Here is an 18,287-nt window from a genome sequence, read left to right on the forward strand (position 1 = left end):
CCCCCCTGGGGAGGGGGGGGGGGGGGGGGGGCAGTGAGTGAGCAGCTGCGTGATGCTTAATTGTTGGCTGGGGTTAAACCATGACGATAGGGAACTTGTCACTTCTTATTTTTTATTGTGCGTTTTTTTCCCAGGCATCTAAAAGTATTCTCTCATAATTTTGGGGGGCTTTCAGGTTTAACAAAAACAAAGCTTTATAAAAACATTTAAAGTTTTTTCATCTTACATAATACTTAGGAGCTTCTGATGAAACACAGTGAAACGTTATTAAACTTGTAAGGCTCTTACAGATAGGAAGAGGGAAGAAAAGCTTCAGCTTTTGTGTCTAGGATAGTAGACTTGCATCCTACTCTCTATTACTAGAAAGAAGGATGATATGGTGTGGCCAGCAGTTGCTCAAAAAAACAGCAGGTAGAAAGTTTTAGAAAAACAGCTTGAAAGTAAAAAAGACTTGTGTGAATAAAAATGCTCTGCCTGGTGATTTGGGGCAGAAGAGGGTCATAGCTGCTTTTAGTCTTACCAGGTCCATAAGAACTGTCTTAAGAAATCTTACTGCTTCCAGCATGTAAAAATGGAGTGTTTGGAGAGCAGCTCATAATGACACCTCTTTGAGGTGTCTATGCATTTGTTGTCTTGCTCTAATCACCTCGTAGTTACTGGTGTTGGTTAAATGTGCTGCGCTTGTAGATACTGTTTCCTTCTGAGAGCTCATGAGTGGTGCTGGGGGGGAGGCGTAGCAACTCTGGGCCCAGTGAATTTCTCATCCTTCCTTCCATTTGAGGGCATGTGAGAAAGCAAGCTCCATTTTCACCCATTTCTGCAATTGCTATTCTGCTGCTTAATGGAGTAGTCTCAGGAAACTCTTTAGCATCTAAATCTAGGTTATAGGGTTGCTGCCAAGAGAAAGGTCTGTTGAAAGAAAAGCTGTATAATCAGAGTGTAAAGCTACCTATGTTGAGTTAAGATCCTTGGTCAGTAACTGTGGATTTTACAGATGCTTTAGTTGGTCATTTAAGCTATACAGTTCAGCAGATAGACTTGCTTGTTTTCCTTTGCTCTTTATAAATCACTTAATCCTATATTCCCAAGGAATCTTGGGATCTATATATGTATAGATATAGCTGTACTTCCTCCCTTCTGAAGTGGACAGTTGGTTTAAATTTACTGGCCTGTCTCTTCTCTATATGTATAACTGTATGGGAAGGCAGGTTTAGAAGTACTTTGTCAATCAGGACTTCTGGAAATACGGAGTCTGCAAGTGAAAAATGACAACACGTTGTTTACATGCTTAGCAAAATATTCTAATAGTTCATAAAATTTTGCTATGAGAGAAAATATTTAGTAATGAACTGGTAGCACTAAAGCCTGCCTAAACCGTATTACTTTGCAAGTAGACTAAACATGGATTTGGGGGCAGGGGGGGAAGTGAGAGTTCTTTAATGAAGTTGCCAATGATGAATCTTCTAGTGGAGAATTTTAAATGGGTATGTACATGTTAAAGGTATGTGACCTGTCTAGTGGTTATCTTCAACTGGATTAATGTTCTTTAACCAAAAAGATGTAATGGAAAAGCTTTTTCAATTTTCAAAATTTTGAAGCCATACGTTCTGGAGATTATGTTAACTCAAGCAATATATTTAGGGAAAAATGTATAAAATTGTCTTTGTAGAAGAAGAGACTCCCCTTAAAGCCTTTTCCCTTCAAGTACCTTGATTTGGGAGAAAAGGTGAATAATTTCTTGCAAACTGCTTTCTCTCTTCTTCCTGCATTGGATTATTGGGTTGTTTTGTTTTTTTTAAATACATGGACAGGGAATGGTTGGGAAGGATGTCCTTGTGTAACAGCTTTGGAGGCTCTGGCTTCTGAACTGTGCTGTTCTGCTAAGAAAGCCCTTAACAGTTTATGGCTCAGGTGAACTCTCCCTAGCATCATCACACTACAGGGCTGAAACTATTCTCTGTCATTAGAACTTGTTGACTGATGTATGCAGGTGTTGACATCCTTCGTGCAATCCATCCCATTGGTATTGTTTACATGTCTATATTCTTTTGCTAGTGTTTGAGTGCTAAGATAAAACTTCAAAACATTATGCAAGAAAATGTAGCTATAACATAATACTCTCTCGGCTTTGTTCCGACATTTAGACAAAAGTTGCTCCTTTATTCCTTGTATTATTTATAATCCTTCTGCAGACAAGGTTCATGCTTTTGAAAATGACATTAGTATTGTTGGCTGGCGTCAGTCTTAGTATCTTCACTCTGTCACTATCTCATTCCTGGCTGACACACTTCCTGCTATTCATGTTTTATTCTTCTGAGAAGAGATGGTCAGATTGTGTAGTGGTTTTGTAATGGGCACAAACATCCCTTGTAGGCAGAAGGATGAGATCACTAGACTCTTTTACACTTGTGACCAAAGCAGAATGTGAGCTAAAGTCCGAGAGATTAAATAGACGTATTTACACGACTCATCTTTTTTTTTTTTAAATATAAAATAAGCATTTGATCAGATGTGTTGAAAATGTGTATGTTGAGTATGTAGTAATTCTATGTTTAATGTGAAAAGAAGCAAAGTGGCTTTTTGTTAAATACGTAAACTGTATAGTAGATACCAGTGAAATGAGACATGGCTTTCTGTATGATAATGCATGTTTTATAGGGTGCTTACTGGTTATAAATTCTGTTTTAGTAGATTAATAGTTGATATGTAAGCTTTGCCTGTTTTTTCTATTTGTGTCCAAGACAGCGCACTGAGAATGTCTAACGTGTATTAGCAAATCTCAGGAGGTATAATAAAAAAATAAAGGACTGTAAAAGCAGTGTAACTTTGTTTCTCCTGACAGCTTGAAGTTATGAACTAGAAAATAAACACAGTATGGCTACAGTTGTATCTTTTCTGTTGGTTACATATCAGTAAATTAGTTCTGCTTTGACTTTTCTGGCTTGGCTTTCTCTCCCTGCTAGACATGGGACAGAACCAACCTGGTTAAAATCAGTTACGAGAATGTAATCTGAGGAGACTACTTCTTATTTTGATTGGTTTGAGGGTTTTTTTGTTTTGTTTTTGTTTTTTTTTTAATAAACATATTTAAACCTGTGAAAGAAAATACTTTTGTAAGAAACTCTAAGACTGAACAGCTTCTTTCTCTCTGAGCCTTATCCAATGTTTGCTTAAAGGCTAATTTGCTATAATCTATTTCATAAGTAGGTTTATCCTTTTGGTGCATGTACATCCATATACGCTCTGTTGTTAATGGATATCTGGATTAGTGGCTTAATCTGGAGATATGAGGTCCACATTAGTATCAGCAGTCATTACATTGGTGTGTTGTTAATGTGAGTATTTTATATACTGTAGTAATTGAAGGTTATGCACAACCAGTTTGCTACGGGACAGTAGCAACTGTTCTAAACACTGTAGAAGAGAACCATCTAGCCACTTTCCTGTGCTTTGCTTTCTGGGAGTTAGTGTGTAAAAATCTGTCTAGGTACAGTGTCAGCAAATCCAGACTGTTTACAAACTGGTTTGACATAATTTAGATTCTAAAAGTGGATATTGCACTCTGTATTTCTTCAGCTTGTAATGGGATGTGACTCTTCCTTGCTCTGTGTTATGAAAAACACTATGATCCTGCTAGGAGTGCTAGATCTAAAAAATAACTAAGCTCTGAACTCAGAATATATCAAGGCAGATGACTGTGCTGGTGCTAACTGTAATTCTGGAGTCCCAGAACTTAACTTCTGTAAACTCCTTCAAGATCTGCGGCAAACAAAAGTTAAAACGCTTCTTTTTTTGTTTGCAATTTATTTAGTGGAGTGCACTGAGCTTAGGGTGTTGGTAATGCTTTCTGTACCAGAGAAGGCTTCCACCGTGGAACTGATAACTGAAGAGACCACTGACATGCCCTTTCTTTATATCTAACTTCAAAGTTACTAACCAGTATTTTGATAGGCCCATTTGCAGAAAGAGCAGATGTGCTAAAACGGATGGTCTTTTACTGGTAAGCATTTTTTTTAAAGATAGTCAATGGTTTCTTTGTACCAGCTGAGGGTGTTGGAGAGGAGAACAGCTTATATATGCTCCCATTTAGAGCTGTAGGAAAACAGTATTCATCCATTTATCTGTTCTCTGAACTCTGCCTTTTATCTGTGAGGCACATAACTTGTGTTTTGAGTTTGGCCACTGAGAATATTATGGTTGATGGTTTAAACTGTGGGAGGAAATGCCTAGGAAAGAAAGTTTCACGTAGCAAAACTGGAAGCTGCACAGAGCAATAAGGTATACAGTGTGGATATGTTGGTTCCTGTTCACATCCCTCTTCAGAGGTACCATAGCATTGTTGCCCTCACTTTGGCCAGATGTTGTGTGCACCTCATGAAACTACTTGTTCTGCTCCCCTTGATGGGAAAACAGTCGACATGTGAGCATATGTCTTCCACGTAATTGTGCCTAGCTGTGTAATGCAGGTCTGCTCTTTGAAACAGTACTGTGGGGAAAATATTGTCAGGTAGTAAAAAGCACTTGCATGTATTTCAACCAAGTTTTGAAGTCTTAAGATTGAAAGCCAGTCTCATTTTTCTTGTTTCATAGCTCTTGAAGTAAAAGAGAATGTTGTATTTTAACCCCGGTGGGCAGCTTAGCCCCACACGGCCATTCATTCACTCTTGCGCAGTGGGACGGGAGAGAATTGCAAAGGCAAAAGTGGGTTGAGATAAAGACAGTTTAATAGGTAAAACAAAAGCTGTGCACACAAGCAAAGCAGAATAAGGAAATCATTCACTGCTTCCCACTGGCAGGCAGGTGTTTAGCCATTTCCAGGAAAGCAGGGCTCCATCATCTGTGGTGGTTACTTGGGAAGACAGATGCCATAACTCTGAATGTCACCCCCCACTTCCTCCTTCTTCACGCCAGCTTTTGTTTCTGAGCATGATCTTATATGGTATGGAATATCCCTGTGGTCAGTTGGGGTCAGCTGTCCCTGCTGTGTCCCTTCCCAACTTCTCATGCAACCCCAGCCTCCTCGCTGGTGTGGCAGCATGAGAAACAGAAAAGGGCCTTGACTCTGTGTAAGCACTGCTCAGCGATAGCTAAAATACAGGTGTGATATTGTCACTGTTTTGGTCACAAGTCCAAAACATAGTCCCATACCAGCCACTATGAAGAAAATTAAGTAAATCCTAGCCAAAACCAGTACAGAGAATAATTCTTAACAAGCTGAAGCTGAAGACATGAGAACTTGCAGATCCATTTGTTATTTGATTGGGTTTTTTTTGCTTTTGTGTACACTTCCTTACAAACAATATTGTAACATGCCTAGCTCTTAAAAGCATTGCGTTTTAGGCAGTGAGTGTATTTGAACAGTGTTTGTGTAGTTCTACAAAGAGCATTTATAGCAGTATATAATCTCTGTGTGCTGCAAATCCAGACTCCTGTGGGAGCTGAAGATCCATATTCTTAGAACCACGGAAATGCTGATTATTCTCTGACTATGTGTACCAAGCTGAGGAGCAGTGAAACATGAGTATTTGGGATGGGTACTTTGTTTTGCTGGTTCTCATAACTGCCTGCTACTAATAGTAGTTGGTGTCTGTTCATTTGAAACAGCACTTTCATTCTAATGATACGTCAAAATCTATGGAGTGTTTGATAAATCTCAGTATTGACGGAGGAAGCCTTAATGTCTGTATAGGATCAGTGGGATGACATCTGAATTCCAGAAGGATGCAGAGGGCGTGCGCCTACCAGACAATCACAGGGCAGCATAGTTTAGGAGTTATGAAATTACACTCAGGAGAACCAGACAACTCAAGTAGCCTGGGCTTTCTCTTTGGGAAAACACATGGGATACAGTTTCTGTGAGTTCATGTCAGATGCAGACTTCTGTCAGACACCAGATATGTGGACTGAAAATGTCAAGAGTTTTTAGGCATCATCTGGAACCAGCCTCAGGCTCCAGTTGTTGTTCTGCTAGTCTTTGCATCTGGATTATGAGAGGCAGCCCAGCTTATTTCCAGATCTGGCATTGTTTTCTAAAGTTGTGTTTTCCAGATCATGCTTGAAGCACAGTGTAAATCGAATAAAGCAGTTACTTGAATCTAATAAAGAAATGTAGTATGTATTATTTTTTTACAGTGAATAGCAGAGGTTCATTAAAAGTTTGGCTCATTCTTAGACGGGTATGTTTGCATGAAGTATGAAACAAATATCTGAATTACAAAAGCAGCATGCATATGCAGTTTTGTCCAGATAGTGGTGTCCCGCACTCTAAAAAATAACTGCAGCAACCTTTTCTTGTTTTACAAACACAGTTCAAAAATTCCATCATAAAATAGAGTCGTTAATTTCAGGTCCTACAGATTCTGTTTAAATAGAAGGTAGCATTTCCAGGCAGCTTCTTAGCTACATAAACGTGCATCTGTCACTACCCTGGATACTACAAGTAATGTTGTACATTCCGTCATTCTACTCAAAGGTAGCAATGCCCCCCATTTCTTTTCCTGAAGTTAGTAGCTTCTGTACACTTATGTAAACATCTGACAAAGAGATAAGGGCAATGTTATGTGACGAAACTAACATCCACAACTTGCCTTCCTTTCAGTGCACCGAAGAAGTGCTGTGTTAGTATTCAGCAGTAATGTTGGATGTAATAAATAATTTCTTGAGCTTGTCTTTGTTCTCAGATATATTATTTCAAGAACTGGTAAAAATAATGTTACAAGATCATAGACACTCATGGGTTAACTCTGTTATTTGTTAGGAAAACAATGTTTCAAGGTTTTAATGAGGATTGGTTTATATATCTGTTCTACCAATTTTGACAAACTGGTTGTCATGAAATCCCTGTGACAACAGCAGAAGAGCTCATCATAGCATTGAGGCTGGAAGAAGAGCACATACATTTCTTTACTTGTCCCTTCCAAATTAGGAGTTGTTAGCAAGTAATTAGACCCTCTACCTGGATTGGCATGTACTGATACTATATATGAACAGCCTTGTTAGTGTCAATTAGGAGTTAAACTGATTCTAAACTGTGCAGTAATAAAGGTTGAGTTTGGGCAGTAAACAACTTCAAAAGTTGATCTGCCCCCAGTTTTGAAGAAGAAAAGAAACCCAAACCTACACACAGAAGTGACACTTGTTCTGGAAATTCATAGTGAACTCAACACTAAACTCCATTGAAAACACCTCTCTATTCTCAGATTGGCCATCTGTAATTGGTCACTGCTGATTTCCAAAGGCATATAGTTGTGATTCAGCAATGGTAATCAGCCTATCGCAGTTAATCAAATACAATTTTCTAGATGCTCTATAGTGAGGAGAACCTCAGATTCTGTGTACTCAGGCCCTGAAAATGTCAAACATCCCATTTGAGGAACATCTAATAGCATACTACTAAAATACATTTTTTTTCTTTTATATGTAACAACTCTGCTGAGAGGTTTCTGCTATGTGCTAGGTGCTTTCTGCATTAGATGTAAACCACTTTTTAAGAGCTGTCTCTTAAGAGCACAGGAGCAAGCAATTCCAAAGTGTTGGAAGTCAAGCAAGCAGGGCGGAAGGCCAGCTTGGCTGAGCAGGTATCTTCTTCTAGAACTTAGGCAGAAAAGGAAGGTGTACGGACATTGGAAGCAAGGACAGGTGACACAGGAGGACTACAGAGATGCTGTTTACCACTATAGGGAGAAAATTCATGTGGCCAAAGCTTGATTAGAGTTCAAGCTGGCCAGCACTGTGAAGGACAACAAAAAGGGGTTTTTAAATAAGTTAACAGCATAAGGAGGATCAGAGATAACATTGGTCCATTGCTTGTTGTGATCAGATGTAGACAAAGCAGAGAGGTTTAATTCTGGGATAATCTTGGTTATGCGTACAAACTGGGGGATGAGAGGCTGGAGAGCAGCCCTGCAGAAAGAGATGTGGGGGTTTGGGTGGATGGCAAGTGGAACATGAGTCACCAGTGTGCTGTGGCAGCCAAAAGGGCCAACCGTGTCCTGGGGTGCATCAAGCACAGCACAGCTAGCTGGTTGAGAGAGGTGACTGTCCCACTCTACACTGCACTGGTGCGGCCCCACCTTGAGTACTGTGTGCAGTTTTGGGTGTCTCTATAAGGAAGACATCAAACTGTTAGAGCGTGTCTAGAGGAGGGTGACCAAGATGGTGAAAAGTGTCAAGGGCAAGACTTAGGAGGAACAGCTGACGTCACTTGTCTTGTTCATCTTGGAGAAGAGAAGGCTGAGGGGTGACCCCATCGCAGCCTACAGCTTCCTCACGGGGGGCAGCGGAGGGGGAGGTGCTGATCTCCACCTCTCTGGTGACCAGCGATAGGACACGAGGAGATGGAATGAAGCTGCGTCGGGGAAGTTCAGACTGGACTTTAGGGAAAGGTTCTTCACTGAGAGGGTGGTTGGTCACTGGGACAGGCTCCCCAGGGAAGTGGTCATGGCACCAAACCTATCAGGGTTCAGTCAGCATCTGGATGGTGCTCTTAGTCATGTGGTTTAGTGTTAGGCAGTCCTGCGAGGAGCAGGGAGTTGGACTCGATGATCCTTGGGTCCCTTCCAAGTTGAGATACTCTATGATTCTAATTTTCTCATTTGAGAAGAAAATGAGAGAAGAGAATGCACCAGTCAACTGGAGGGCAGCTTTGCAGAAAAGGACCTGGGGGTCCTGGGTCACCTGGTGTGCTGTTGTGGCAAAGGAGGCTAACGGTATCCTGGATGACATTAGGAGGAGTGTTGCCAGCAAGTCCAGGATGGTGAACCTTCCCCTGTCCTCAGCACTGATGAGACCACATGTGGAATACTGTGTCCAATTTTGGGCTGCCCAGTACAAGAGACATGTGGAGCTGCTGGAGCAAACGGCCAGTAAGATAATGAAGGGACTGGAGCATCTTTCATATGAGGAAAGGCTGAGAAAGATTTTACAAATAACTGAAGGGAGGGTGTAAAGGAGACAGAGCCAGGCTTTTTTCAGTGTATTAGTGACAGAACTAGAGGCAATGTGCACAAACTGAAACACAGGAAGTTCTGTCTACACATAAGGAAACGATTTTGACTGTGAGGATGACCAAGCTCTGGCACAGCTTGCCCAGAGAGGTGGCGGAATCTCCCTCCTTGGAGATCTTCAAAAGCTGCCTGCGCACAGTCCTTGCCAACCAGCTCTAGGTGACCCTGCTTGAGCAGGGTCACTGGGCAAGGTGATGTCCAGAGGTCCCTTCCAACCTCAACCATTCTGTGATTCTGTAATGACTAAAAAGTAATGATCCAGTGCTCAAAGGTGATGCTTCATCTCTTGAGGCACCTTTACCTTGCAACAGAGAAAATGTCTTTAAATTTATGACGATGATGCTGAAAAAAGTCAAGGGATACTTTCTTGGAGAAGCTATCAGTAGGGTTCTCATGCTACATCGTCTGTGTGGGTAGCATTTAGCAGCAGCCATTGGGATGCAATTCTGGTTTTGCTTCTCATCACATTGCTTCATGTTAACCTCTACAAAATGAGTATGACACGGGAATAGACGTGGGCTTCTGCTTCACTCTAGTGGGTCTTTCTGAATATTGTTTTAACTCTTGTTCAGGTTTTTACTGGACTGAGATCTGCAACAGGTGTTGTATCTTATGATTCAGGGAATATGAGGTTTGTCACTGTGAATTCTTCACAGCTTCTGTTAGTACAGTAGAAATGTTCACTGTATGTATATATGCAAAATACTAATTTTTATGATACACATTAGAGTTTGTGTGTTCCTTGTAGTCTTTAGTTGTTAACTGTTGCGGATTATTTTACAAGTGTTTTTACTAAGTTTTTGTAAACTTTTAACAATCTTGGCATCTTTTAAGTAGGGAAAATCTGCATAAATATTAAGTAGTTCCATGATGAAAGGAAGGAAGAGGATGGAAAGGTAGCGTGAACTTACACAGAAAAAGTGGTAGTTGTACCTCACTGTAGTTAATGTGCTCTTGATATTTGTCAGAATCTCAGCTATGGTTTGTGGAAATTCTCATGATGGTATTTGCTTGAGGTTTTTCTTCTTCTCCTCCCCTTCATTTAAATGTTTCTCAAAAATAGGAGATTCTGGTGTCTGGGGCTTGAAAAAGAATTTTGCTTTGTTGGAACTCTTGGAACGGTTGCAGAATGGACCTGCTGGGCAGTGTGGGACAGCAGAAGAAGCCATTGATCTATCTGGAGAGGTACTGAGTTTTAAAAAAAGCAAAAAGTTTGTTACGTTTGATTAAAGTTATCTCTAGATAGAAAAAAAATGAAAATAATTTTTTTGCCAAATCTAATTTCACTAATAATGCTCTTGTTTTCTTTCAGTATCTAGTATTAAGGCTTCAATTAATTGCTTCATAATTGATTGCTGATCTGTACTAACTAAAGCAGAAAATGAAATGGTATTGCTGAGTAGGCACACCTTTTTCCCCTTTTTGGGGCTTTTAAGATTTTTAGAAAAGGTTACTTATTTGGATATTTTACAGTGATTTAAGGACAGTTTTCTAAAACTTCTTAGAAACTCTTCCTAAAGAGTTAAACTCTTCTTCTTCAGTAGTTGCCTTTTATAGTCATTTGATATCACTACATCATGTGGTAGTACTTCATTATCAAAACTAGCTGCTTTAATCATTTCGGTGTTAACAACCGGTATGAAAGAAGTATCATGCAGTGCTCTTCTAGGAATAGATAACTGTCCTAAGTGCTTATTTGTCCTTTGGTGTTTTGATTGTATGTAACTTTGTAATTCTTTGTTCTGTAATGGCTGCTTTGGAGGAAATGACTGGAGCCTGAATTATTTTGTCCTCCAAACCTTTACAACTTCCACTGAGGTTTGGATTTGTAAAATCACTCAACTCTTCTAGAATAATTGATTGGAATTGACTGTAAAGGAAACTGACTTTTATTTTTAAAAAATAAATTGAGAACTTAAAATCAAGTTTTCAAAGTTGGCCAAATATTTATTAGTGTGTAACTTTTAAAGAAAGTCTGTTTTCAGTCTTATAGGGGTGACAGGTTTTCTGATTTTCCGCAGTTACTGGAATTAAATGTTAACAACTTCAGTTTTGTCTTTTTTTTTTTTGTTAGAGTATCATTCGTTGTGATGAAGATGAAGCCCACATTGCATCTGTATACTGCACTGTTTGTGCCACTCACCTGTGTGCAGACTGTTCCCAGCTTACTCATTCTACAAAGACACTAGCAAAACACAGGCGTGTACCTCTTGCTGATAAGCCTCATGAGAAGACCATGTGCTCCCAACACCAAGTGCATGCTATTGAGTTTGTTTGTTTAGAAGAGGGCTGTCAGGGGAGTCCTCTTATGTGTTGTGTCTGCAAAGAATACGGGAAGCATCAAGGTCATAAGGTACTGCTAATAATCTGTTTCTAGTCATGCCACGGGGTGGCTTGCATAATTATCCAATTAAAATATAAAAGATTATCAAGAAAAGATGGTAGATTCTTGATGTGTCTTTACAGAAGTAACTTCATACTGTTCTTTTGTTTTCCCTTTATTTCAGATGACTGCCATGGTAAAATTACAAGGAAAAGCCCCATTATTTCTAAGACCACAATAAGTTATTTATATATTAAGATGGACAGTCCCCTTCTCTGATGCTTTTCTGAACTTCTCACAGCATTGACTCACCAGTTCTGAAAGTTGTTTTCATCATGCAAACACTAGGTTCACCCAAGCTGGTGCAGTCTAAGCGCCCTTCTTTTTTTATAATTGATTATGGTAAATGGCAAATTTGTATGTTTACTTGTGTAATTGCTAGATGCCTATCTTGGTCTCAGCATAATCTGTAACTCCTGATTGTGTTTTAAATTGCAAGATGGTTTTAAATTCTTGCTTGCCTTTCCTATATATACACACATATATATACACATATATACATTAAATATGTAGTAAAATAGAAAAGATTATTAAGGAAGATATTTATGATTGATCTTTGATATGTTGCTTTTAATTATAGCATTCTGTCTTGGAACCAGAAGCAAACCAGATTCGTGCATCCATTTTAGACATGGCCCACTGTATAAGAACTTTCACAGAAGAAATCTCAGATTATTCCAGAAAATTAGTTGGAATTGTTCAGCATATAGAAGGAGGAGAACAAATAGTTGAAGATGGAGTTGGAATGGCCCATACTGAACATGTATGCTTTTTTTTTTTCCCCTCCCATGTGCACAGACTATTTGCTTTTTGTAATAACCAAGATAAGGAATTTCTCTGAAAATTATACATAGGTTTTATAAGACAATACCTTAAGTTCTTATGTCTCCTAACTCAGCATTGAGGCTTAAGCCAGCAGGTAGAGCGGAACTTGTGGTCTGTTACAATGTTTTTAGGCTACATGAAAATAGGGAGATAGTAGGGAAAGCTGTATAACTGCTACTACATTATTGAAGTACTGTGACAGGTTCCATCTGTTCTCAGGTGCTGTGATACTACTGAGGCTTTTCTCCCCGGTCATTTTTTGTTAGGTGTGTATATATAAAAATAAGCTACTGGATTATTGCAGTAACTTCTTGAAGGACCTTACTCTTAGGGCTGATAAGCCATTCTGTATAATTGAGACTTGAACTGTGATGTAGCCAAGCAGACGTAAAGATAAGTTAGAAATTAAATAAAATGAAAAATGTACTTCTGGAATCAACTGGTGTCCTTAATCCTCTGGATCTCCCAACTGTGACACTGTAGGTACCAGGGACTGCGGAGAACGCTCGCTCATGTGTCCGAGCCTATTTTTCTGATCTTCATGAAACTCTTTGTCGTCAGGAGGAAATGGCTCTTAGTGTTGTTGATGCTCATGTGAGAGAGAAGTTAATTTGGCTTAGGCAACAGCAGGAAGACATGACCATCCTCTTGTCACAGGTTTCAACAGCTTGCCTTCATTGTGAAAAGACTTTACAACAGGTAGGTTGGCAAGTGAACTGTAACATATGACAAGATACATGGAACTGCAGATGAAGTTTAGGCTACAAATGAAAAGGTCAGATGGTACTCTGTATTTTTATTTCCTTTGCAATGTTAAAACAATAATGATATAACATGAGATTGAAGTATTCATTTCAAGGGGGTGTTAGACAAGGATAATCAGTACAAAAGCACCAAGTCTTCCAGTTGCTGGGAATCCTGTGGCATGATTCCCTTGTCTGGAGTAATTTCTAGTTATTTGTGAGGTTAGTGGGAAGGAGAGATGAAACTGAAGCAAAGCTACAAGATTTATGGGAAGGATTTTACAGTTGCAATTAGCAGTACAGGTGCTTGAAAATAGTTGCCATACAACACTGTTAAGAAAAAATGTTTTAGGACTAAATAATTCTTGGTAGCACTTGTAATACAGGTAATTCAGCATATTAATTGTGAAGAAAGTGGCTATATAAGAGTATCTGGGTGGTCCATTATTCACTTAATTTAGTGGTAGCAAGAGGTAAATAGTATATGTAGTGAACAGTAAACTGAATGTGAGAAATTCTTCATTAATGTGTTATTTGTACTTTTTTTTTATTTGTTCGGAGCCAGTGCTGGTTGCTTACTCAGATGTACTTTTAACAATGCAAATGTTCGCATCATTAATGGGTGGATATTAATCTCTTTGTGTTGTGTGTTGCTGTATGCTGCAAAGCAGCTGCTCTATTCCAGCTGATGGAATGATATATATGAACGATATAAATATTCTTTATATATTACATTACTGTCTTTTATAATGTATATTCTTATTCCTACAGGACTAAGAGAGTTCAAAGAAAAAGTTTTTTAAAACTGCAGAACTATTTAGTATCTATTAGTTTTAAGGAAGAATGACAAGGGCTTTGCGTTTGTATTGCAATTTTAAACAAATCTATTTTGTAAATGTGAGTTTCTTTAACTAGAGTACTTCTGTTTAAAATGCTTTATTTCCAGCCATCATATTTACATTGTGTTTGGTTATTTTAAGTAAATTACTAAAGTAAAGACATGCTTTTGTTTTCTTTGTCTGTTTAGGATGACTGCAGAGTAGTGTTGGCCAAACAGGAAATTACAAGGTTGCTAGAGACATTACAGAAACAGCAGCAGCAGTTTACAGAACTTGCAGATCATGTACAGCTGGATGCTAGCATACCTGTCACTTTTACAAAGGTATTCTTAATCTCATGAAAGTACAGCTATCCACTTTATGAAGTCCCAAATGTAATTTAAAAGAAAGTAGGAATGATGTATGTTCATTATGATGCTGTATTTGTTGCAGCAAATTTAGGCAGTTCGTATCAGTTAGAGCCACAGTGTCTTACTATATGATGAATACTGTGTGGTATTTGAGCAACAAAACCACTGTACTGTTGGAGTTAGTGTGAGAAACATTCATTTGACATTGACTACATCAGTAGCTTTGTTCAAACATTAGCTGCTTTCTTTTAAATATGTAAGGTGGTATTTTTGAATTCTAGAAACACCTTCCTTTGGAAATATACCTGATTTATTATAAGTTCAACTCAGAGCAGGAATCTACCCTTTGTTTTTCCATGTATTTTTGGCTTTTTCATGAAGACAGCATAACTTCTGCAGGATGTTTATTATTTTATTTCCTGAAAATTGCACACCTATTTTTAAATGCAACAATGCTATTATAACTTTAAGTTTATAATATTAAAAGTAATATATTTCTTTCAATTTGTTAAATGATAATTTGTCTTGTAGTTGCTTTGTATTCACTGATAGTTTAGACACAGTTCATATTCTAAGTAGTTGGGGTTTTTTATTGCTTTAATATCATTTCAATACCACCTGTTCTTTGAAAGGGATGAAATTATTTGGAGTTTGATAATGGTGATACTCTTCACATAGGAGATTAAATAAATTTGAAACTCCAAAGAACAAGAAGTACTTTGATTTATGGGGGTTTTTTTCTGTTCTGAATGGGTGAAAGAGGAATAGGATCTATTGTTGCTGAGGTGAAACTGAGGATTTAACTGTTGCTATTGAAGTCTGTACTATAAGGAAATGGATGCTTCCACAGGGATTCTGTCCCAGTTCTTCTTGTTGTCAGAAATTCAATTTCTTCCAAATAATTTGTTTTGTAACTTCAGTATATTTGAATTTCCATGTAATAATTGCTTTGTCAGATCAATAAATGCAACATTTTCATTTCTGTCCCTCTGTTCCCTATTCAGCAGAGATCAGAGTTAGTAGGGTCAGGGAGACCTCTTCTGCAAACCTCCATTGTTCCATGAACGAAGCAGCATTCACATTTCACAGATGATGAATTACATTCTGTGTATTAAGAGCTGATTAATGCTGCCATCTCACAGGGCCGAGTCAGAGAGGCATTTTGGATGTGTGGTTTTGCCTTTAGGAGCTGTTAATCTGACTCTGAAAATTTTGATTGTGAATTTCTGAGCATTTGGAAAGAGAATGGTTGCAGCCAGCTAAGTTGTAATAGGAGATCTGAAATAAGTCTCAGCTTGGGGGACTCAGAATTCTTCCAGTGTCTCTCTACACCTCAGCTTTCTTTAGAAAAAAATAGGACTTCTATTGTTTTTGTCCTGTGACAAATTGGTATTTTTATGAAATATTCTGAAGCTTAGATTCTGAATTTCAAAGATGCCAAAGCAAATGTCGTTTTTCACAAAAAGAGCAGCAGTCATGAAAAAGTAAGGTGAAAATAATTACTTCAGTCTCTTACTTTTTATGTTTCCTCCCTTCTGAACAAATTTCAAGCTCTCTTTCTACACAATGTTTTCTTAGAATACTGTCATGCTGATGGCCACTGTTGTGACTTGTAGTGAGGCTTGTTGTACCTGAAAGGTCTGTGCCTGGCAACAGATTTCAGACAGAAATAAAATCTTCAGATCAAAACCTGTAAATTGTTATTATATCACTGAAAAGGTCTTTCTCAGAAACTCTCATGCACTGAAGGCTGCATCCATTATAAAATTAAAAAAGCATTTCAAACAGTACCAGATCAAAGGAACATTCCATATCCAGTGAAGGTTGTGAAGATTTAAGGAGGGGAGGGAGAAATCCTTTCCACTATTGAAAGTGAGTAGGTTTTATCCACATTTTTTTTGTTTCACTGATGACATGAAAAGCATGGATAGTGCTGTTTCCTCTTCCTAAACCATCAGGGGAAATGCCACATATAAAGCTCTGAAGGGAGGATTTGGAGAATTCCAGGACAAGATGCTGAAAATCTTTCAAGAAGTATGTCAATATATAATAATTTTTTCCCAAATGTTGTTAATATATTGTTTCCAATAGATCCTCCTTTACCTATGTATTTATGAGGACTTTGACCAAATAAGGTTGAGATGTCTTCATGTACTTAGTTTGTTGGCAAGGAAATGGCTCCTCATCCAGGAGTGTGATCCTTATTTGAAGAGAGAGATTGCTGTTCTGTTCTGGTCAAATGAGATCAGTGACTGTGGAGTGTTATATACAGGAATAGCAATTCGTCATCCTAAGTATTTGTGTGTACATACTGGGGAGAGGGAAAATAATTAAGAAAACAGTACCTGAGGTAGTAAAGAGCACTTATCCATCATTGTTGAAGCAAGTATGGGAAACTGCTAACCCTTACCAACACCAAGAGTACCCTAGAAGACAGTAATCTATCAGAGGGAAAGCACTTAACACTATCTTTAAGTAAAGCTATATACAGCTTTTGTCATGTCAACAAATTCTTAACAAAGATAAAGGACAAGGACAAAAACCCAAGAGATCACAGTTGTGTGATTTTTTTCTTCTGCACTTTCTGTATTGAGATTTAAGAAAACACCAAGTTTTACTTAAACAGAAATCACAGGTTACCTGTTTCTAAGTATGCTGTCAAGTTATGCACCTGCCAGAAATGCAGACACGTAGGAGTTTTACTGGCCAGATTTTTTTAAATAACATTTTTTATTAAAGGTGCTGGTATAGTTGATGCAGAGATATTTTTTTTCATCTGTCAGTTTCTAGCTGTGATCATCAATAGCCAATTATTTCTGACTCGTATTACAGGTGCTATACATTATTTTCTGAGTTAGAACTTTTCTTGCAAGGTTCTTCCTAAGGTGACAGAACTGCTTACACAAAAAGTGGAAATTTGGTGTCCATCACAGATTGCATTTTGATTCCTTCTGAGACAGTACAAACATACTGAGAACAACCTGTTTTCACTCTAAAACTTACAGAAAGCAAACTGCAACAGGATGGCTAAATTTGACAGAATCATTCATCTCCTCTGATGAGGAGATGATGAAATCGTTCTCTGATGCTTTAAGTTGCACGGGCCAGCACTGCCTCTGCCCTCTAGCCATGGGAGCTGTAGAGGTGACTGGTGCTTCTGGTGGTGCCCTGAGAGCACGGCCAGGCTGGCTGTTGTGGTTTAACCCCAGCCAGCAACTAAGCACCACACAATCGCTTGCTCACTCCCCCCGCCACCCATGGGGAAGGGGGAGAGAATCAGAAGAAAAGAAAAAACCAAACCTCATGGGTTGAGGTAAAGACAGTTTAATAAGTAAAGGAAAAGCTGCGTGCACAAGCCAAAGCAAAACAAGGAATTCATTCACCACTTCCCATCAGCAGGCAGGTGTTCAGCCATCGCCAGGAAAGCAGGGCTCCATCACGCATAACGATTACTTGGGAAGACAAACACCATCGCTCCAAACGTCCTCCCCCTTCCTTCTTCTTCCCCCAGCTTTATATACTGAGCATGATGTCATATGGTCTGGAACATGCCTGTGGTCAGTTGGGGTCAGCTGTCCCAGCTGTGTCCCCTCCCAACTTCTTGTGCCCCCCCAGCCTCCTCACTGGTGGGGTGGGGTGAGAAGCAGAAAAGGGCTTGGCTCTGTGTAACCACTGCTCAGCAGTAACTAAAACATCCCTGAGTTATCAACCCTGTTTCCAGCACAAATCCAAAACATAGCCCCATAGTAGCTACTATGAAGAAAATTAACTCTATCCCAGCTAAAACCAGCACACTGGCTGACTATCAGCAAGCTCTGGCCATAGCCAGGGTGTTGCCTTCAGCAAGAAAACTATAAACTTAGCAGTTCTATCCAGAGCTGCCTGTTTTCCTTCCTCCTTCCTTTCAGGCGCAGAGAAGAACTGGGAACATTCATCCCCAGAAATTTTAGACAAAATCAGAACTGAGGCTTGAGTGTGAAAAGGGTGCTGGAGGCATGGCATTTTTTATATTCTTCAGTGCCTTTTGCATACTTCTTTGTGTTCTTTCTCTTTGCCTGTATGTTTCCAGCTGACATGCTTGTCAAGAATCTGCCCACACGTTTTTCTTCTTCAGAAGGAGATAACCCTTTCTGATAATGTGC

General features: G+C 39.0%; 1 protein-coding gene across 3 annotated transcripts in view; it reads left to right on the forward strand.

Annotated features, from left to right (window-relative positions):
* TRIM23 (tripartite motif containing 23) overlaps window positions 1–18,287 on the forward strand; it is a 28,401-nt gene that overhangs the window by 2,985 nt on the left and 7,129 nt on the right. For all 3 annotated transcript variants that reach the window (XM_010580524.1, XM_010580526.1, XM_010580525.1), the window contains exons 3-7: window positions 10,069–10,190; window positions 11,080–11,358; window positions 11,969–12,151; window positions 12,697–12,912; window positions 13,984–14,118. In XM_010580524.1, the coding sequence (XP_010578826.1) occupies window positions 10,069–10,190; window positions 11,080–11,358; window positions 11,969–12,151; window positions 12,697–12,912; window positions 13,984–14,118 (935 nt within the window). The remainder of the gene's footprint in view (window positions 1–10,068; window positions 10,191–11,079; window positions 11,359–11,968; window positions 12,152–12,696; window positions 12,913–13,983; window positions 14,119–18,287) is intronic.

The sequence above is a fragment of the Haliaeetus leucocephalus genome, unplaced genomic scaffold, assembly GCF_000737465.1.
Source record: "Haliaeetus leucocephalus isolate CR32 unplaced genomic scaffold, Haliaeetus_leucocephalus-4.0 Scaffold722, whole genome shotgun sequence".
NCBI lineage: Eukaryota > Metazoa > Chordata > Aves > Accipitriformes > Accipitridae > Haliaeetus > Haliaeetus leucocephalus.